The 6,000-nt window shown below is 41.4% G+C and overlaps 1 protein-coding gene across 2 annotated transcripts in view; it reads left to right on the top strand.

The window, feature by feature from the left end:
* LOC122983132 (metabotropic glutamate receptor 7-like) overlaps positions 1–3,510 on the top strand; it is a 37,544-nt gene extending 34,034 nt beyond the window's left edge. The window contains exon 9 of one of the 2 annotated variants that reach the window (XM_044352906.1): positions 2,769–3,510. In XM_044352906.1, coding sequence (XP_044208841.1) covers positions 2,769–2,905 — 137 coding nt within the window. In that variant the 3' untranslated portion in view covers positions 2,906–3,510. Of the gene's footprint in view, positions 1–2,671 lie in introns of both variants that reach the window. The other variant, XM_044352907.1, reaches the window with a different exon arrangement.
* The last annotated feature ends 2,490 nt before the right edge of the window (positions 3,511–6,000 follow it).

Consider the following 6,000-nt stretch of genomic DNA (forward strand, 5'->3'; position numbering starts at 1 on the left):
CATTAACTCATATCTCTGTGTTTTGTCTTCAATTAATTAATAAAGCTTATAAAAAGATTAGGGTGTGATACAGACCACAAAGAAGACTCAGGAGCTGAGATCTACATTTACAGTATATGTGTGTGATGGAGGTTTCAGTTGGTTTTAAATCTTATTTTTAGACGTATATGTCTTTTACTTTCATATCTTTCTCATTTTTTTTTCTTGTACTAGAAAGTCCCATTCCAGCAATTTAATTGGTTGGCTACTTGGATAAAATAATGTATAATGTCCTATAGAATGGATCCAGTTATCTCCTTCCCTGATAAAAGGTTAGACCTTTAGTCCAAGTGCACAGCAGCATGAGAGAAGATGGGGGAATAGCTCTGTGAAAAGATTTGAAGAAGCATGGCTTTGTCACGGGAATGGAAGGAGATAATCTGTCTCTATAGCTATGTGTTACTCATACCACCCTTCATCTGAAACAGTAAGCATGATCCTGTTAGCAAAGATAATACCGGGTATTACTTTCTGAGTGGAGAAGCCTACGTACGTCCATAGTTAGGTGATATAGTGTTTGCTTGGGATAAGAAACACCAACACATACGGAAATGCAAAAGCTGGATTTCAGACTCTTGCCATGGAAGCTCTTTGCTCTTCTCTAGTGAGGAGAAAGCCAGGGATGATTGACAGTTCATGCAAATCACACATCACAGCCTCCAAAGGTCTCCTCTCCCACAACGCTTCTAATCACATAGAGCGATCATAGCACCCACAGGTGCGCCATCCCCTCAACCCCTCTTTGAATTATGCCTATGATATGACAGATTTTCCTGGGAATTTCTCCAAACACCCAACAGTTGTCACACTCATCTGTCAATGAGCCGAATGAGCTTGTGTATGTGTCTATGCAATACAACTGTGTGTGTGTATTTGTGCGTGCAGTTTTCAGTGTGTGTATTAGTGTGTGACTGAATGTGTGAGTTATACACACATAAGTCAAAGAGCTGATGCAAGTGTATCCAGGGATGGGGAGCATATCCTTGCCAGTCACACATGTGGCTCATCGAGCAAATACACTCTCCATAGAGGGTGAAACCTAAACATCTGTCGCAACAGCACATCAAAAGTCCCCAAGCAGGGCACGCAGTCTCTAGGAGGCCCTCCCAAAAGTGCAACGTGTCATCTGTTCTGTGCGTCTCTCACCTTCTGTCTCTCCTATACATGAATGTCTTCTCGCCTCGCCTCCCCTCCCTGCACACTCTCTCCTCCCCTTGCCCTTCTTTTTTAGCGGCAGTGGAAGTGACATTTATTAATGGCGAATTTATGTGCATGACCGCCCCGAAACCTGAACTGTGGCTCCACCATCCCTGGAGACTGTCCGTCAATTCCTGTAACCATCAGAGCGCCAAATACCTCCCTTTCAGTGCCCATCAGGCCTATCCGAGATGACTCAGAGTGATTTAAAGGATTAAGAACATTAGAAGTTCTGCAGATTTACATTGGTATTGATACAGTGTCAGATCTTTCTTAACCTTCTCAGAGATGTTGAAATGATTCACTATCTTGTGCTATTTTTCCTGACTTAATGCTTTTCAGATCAATTTCATTTAACAAAACAACTTAACAAAGGACAAGGAACAGGACAAGAGAAAAGAAAATTTATGAAACCACAATGGATGAGATAAATAATCAGCTATCAGTATTAAGAATTAAGGTGATAGCAGAGGTAGCTGTCTCAGTCTCTGACAAATAAACACACATGCATAAACAGCGCCTGGCTCAAAAATGACTGATCTTCCTGAAGACTGTTTATGGTTACCAGCAAAAATCTGTTGTACATTTACTTATGTTTTATTCATCATACTTGCAGGCCAAGACTACAAAATGCAGCTGTAAAGAAATGGTGTGACTTTAATTGCATAGCCCATGGGAGATGGTTGCCATAGCAGCATTAAAGCAGTAGAATGAGAATTTATAGCAATGTCTGTGATTAAGGAAATGTACATCGACCTTCTCCTATTGTACACAAAGGACAACACAAACGCAAATACATATATCCTTGTACTTGCTGTTTATCCTCATGAGCACAGTCTGCTGACTACAGTCACACGTCCTCATTCCAGCCTTAACCCCTAAAATAAACTTATTACAAAGACTAACCTTAACCCTACACTTCATTCTTGTCCTCCAACAGTCTTTTCAAGAAGTCGTGACAAGCCAGAGTGACCTCGGTTCGCAAAAAATGCCCACACTATGAACATTTCGAGACTCAGGCGGTTCTCATAATGATAGATACACAGGAGGACACACAAACACACAGTACCTAGGCACTCAGCCACATTCTGATATGTTTCCATGGCAATCCAGACTGGGATCACATTGCATGCCCTAGCATTTGTTCGGTGCCCACTTGTGTGGTGTTTGTGTTTTTTATCACTAGTTAGCATCTGAAAATAGAAACTAAGGCTTTACACAGGGGCATTATGAGTCGAAATGATACACTAGGCCAGAAAATATTGCTACTGATTGCACACAGCTGGTGCTAAGAATGCACGGCACAGTAAAAAGAGTTTACTAAAGCATATGATGTTTATTTGCCTCTGTTTGCGAATTTGAAAGATGCATCTTCTTGTTGTTGTTTCGTTTTAGCGGTGCTCCAAGTAAATCGTAATCTTGTTTTTTTTCTCAGGTCAAGCAACCAAGAAAACATATGTGAGTTACAACAACCTCAGGATCTGATCTGCTTGAAAATGAATGCTGTTTGTCCTTTATCTGTGATTGAAAAGGGAAGGGAGCTGTAGAGGAACAGAGAAAGACAGACAGAGTCAGGAGAGAGAGCGCAGGCATCCCAGCACCACCTGCAGTACCTATGCACTCCAGGACTGTGGATAGCATCCAACCTTCATCCAGACATGATACATGAGTCCTGACAGAGACTAGCGCAGCTGCAGGCCAGTGTGGCTGGGTTGGCCTCCAGAACCAAACTGTAGGTTTTTAAACTTGTGTTGTGGCCCCCTTCTCTCTGACAGAGGTCAACTTGCCTGCTAATAGGGGTCACTGTGAACGAGGACAGTCGTAAAAAGGACAGTGGATCTACTTTCAAGATTTTTTTTTTTTAAAATGTCATTAAAGCCATATTCTCTTGGGGTTCCCATTATCTGATTTCTGTTTTGTATTGTTTATAAGTGATTTTCTTCTGTGCCTCTTTTCTCTTGAAGTTGATTTAAATACCTTGAACAGCAAGCTCTGCCACATACAGTATTTTGTTTTACAGAAATCAACTCAAAATCAGTCCCAGATGATTATTATGTTAGAGTGATGGGCATTGTAAGTATATTTTTTTGTAAATATTTGAGAGTATTTTCATGTTTGGAGTACAAAAATAGATATCCAGTCTTTGTTCAATTGGATTTGGATGGTAATGAAAAGCACCACAAAGTGTTCACTTTGCATGTGCCAATGTATGTCTGTTCTATTTGATGTAAACAAAAAAAAAAAGAGAGAAATAAATTCTGAAAATGATAATGAGCTTCAGCATCCTTCTGCAGTTTGTTTTCTTTACCACTGAACTTCATTAAATGACAGAATATGGCTTTAATCTGTTGTTGAATTGACCCCCTCCCTCCATCCCCTCCCACCCCTTGTATCTGCAAGCATGTTTGTTTTATATAGTTTCGTACTGGGTATATTATGCCTAATTATAGTGTGGGAAACAAGCAATCATGCAAGTATGTGGTGATGTCTGTCAAATTATGAACATGTAATAAAATAATTTTGTTATCTTTTATACAATGAAACCAGACAGCATAGTTATTTCTGTGCATGAGTCTGTTTGTGTGACTGGCCATGTTTGTGTTTTAGAGCAGGAGAGCGTATCGCATGTTTAAACTAATGTATGAATAAGTACCATTAATCACTGTGTTGTTTATGGGTTTCTGTAAACCGATGGAAATGTCATGCGCTCGTTTACTGTCTCACCCCATGACAGGGTACATTAGCGAGCTCGCTGAGCTGTGCTGTGATGCAGAAGAGATGAGACCCTGCGAGAGGAGAGAATGTCCACTAGTCGACTCTTTTACTCACCCTTTGCTCTTTCTGTCTCATCAGTTGTTTCTCTCTCACTGTTGCTCCTTCCAAGTCTCAGCACCGATCCCCTACATGAATAATATAACGTCAGATCAATTTGTCCTGCTGATGACCAAGCCTTTACGAGCTAACCACTCTTTATTCCCGTTCCTGCCTGCAAGCTTAATGTTACTATTTCAATATTGATTATTATATAAAAACATGAATAGGCCATGCATGAGAGACTTCTGTTTCTTCTCATGGTAAGCGTCTCCCTCTAGGCTGTTACATGGGCAAATGATAAACGACCACGAGATGCTGATTCCTCTTTTTTTTGCCTGAGTGTGTAAGTGAGGGGGAGAGCGAGTGAAAGAGAGGGAATGAGGTCCTTACCCACACAGGTTTTCTGTTGTTTCACTTTCCATTTGTCTGGCATCTCTCTTAGCTCCAGTGGGACCAGATGGTCTTTACTTCTCATACGTACAGTCTGTCATTTTCTGTTGCACACAGCCAAGAAAAATCCCACTTCTGCCCAATTAAGACTAGCCTCTCCCCCACCAAATTAATTGCCTGTGTCAGTGTCTGTGTGCTGTAAAAGTAATCAGTAGGGGCTGAACAGAGTTTAGATCTGCAGCTCAGCAAAAAGAAAAGAAACACTAAATAGCTCAATAGCACCTTGGATGTCGATATGAAGCAAAAACTTAAAGAGAGGCGATGTTTGAAATGCAGGAATAATTTTAAAATCTGAACACGGTGCGTGTTTGGGATTGGTTTTTACCTGTCTAAAATAGTGAGAGGTATGTTCTACTCCATCGCCAAAACTCTCAAGGCTCCTACGTAACGGCCCACCTGCTCAGTATGCATCTGTTCTGTAGGCAGCAGTTTCCTGGGAGAATCAAGTGGGAGAACATCAAAGGGAGGAAACTAATCATGGTGGACTGAGAGCAAGGCACACTCCACCAGGAGGACTTAAATGTTTCAAACTCTTAGGACTGTCAGTCACAGATTATTATGTGTGGAACATTTGAAGTCGAACAACAGATTTTTATAGACCCTTAAAATGTACACTGTAGGGTAGGCTTGCCATCGGTTCTGACTATTAAGAACTGTCTAGATGGTTACAAATTGGGTCACGTCTGCGTGACCCAATTTGACAAGGTGACGCTTCTGTTCTATGAAATGTACATTTCAGTGTGCACTTCATGTGACATGTAGAAGTCGCAGCACCAAAGGCTCAGGCTCTCTTCAGTCTGAGTTTTAATGTCACTTTGGTCCAGCTCCGCCTTTGAGGAAAGCCTTCCTTATCTTGTCAGAACTCCTGATGCGCTCTTTCACAGACAATTTACTGATCCTGAGTCTAGATTAGCTCTGTTTCATGGCTCCTGGGCCCTGGGCTCTCCTATCTCACCATAAATGTCCAATTATCCAACTCCAGCCAGAGTGAAACCTTATCTCCTTCCCGTCAGTGACCAACCGAGGCCTGATATAGCATAGGGTGGATAAAGACACTCTTCTTATTTTTCCCCACTGCATCTTGTACTCAAAACCTCCTTATGATGCCAGTTGTTTCCCGGCATTTTTCTCTTCCTCTGTATCTACTCTGTTCTGGAGAAATCAGGCCAGTACTGTTACCGCATACACATAAGATTTTTATAATTAGTGGTACAGTAAGATAGCCATTGGACAGACATGAATCACATCATCCACATCTCCTCATAGTCACTAATTACCCTCCACAGGAAGATTATGAGTAAATTTTGTGAACATGCTCTGCAGCTAAAATGCTGTGTTTGTTTTTCTACGAGCGATCCAAGAAACAGATACAGCCCTTTTTTTTAGTGAATAAATTTGTTTAGGGTCACTGGGTGCTATTTCTTATCTGTGGGTCCACAGAGCTACTCTTTGCCTAGCTTAGACTGCATGGTATGGTATGTGTGTGTGTGACAGCGTTAC

Source organism: Thunnus albacares, chromosome 5 (genome assembly GCF_914725855.1).
Source record: "Thunnus albacares chromosome 5, fThuAlb1.1, whole genome shotgun sequence".
In the NCBI taxonomy this organism is placed as follows: Eukaryota; Metazoa; Chordata; class Actinopteri; order Scombriformes; family Scombridae; genus Thunnus; species Thunnus albacares.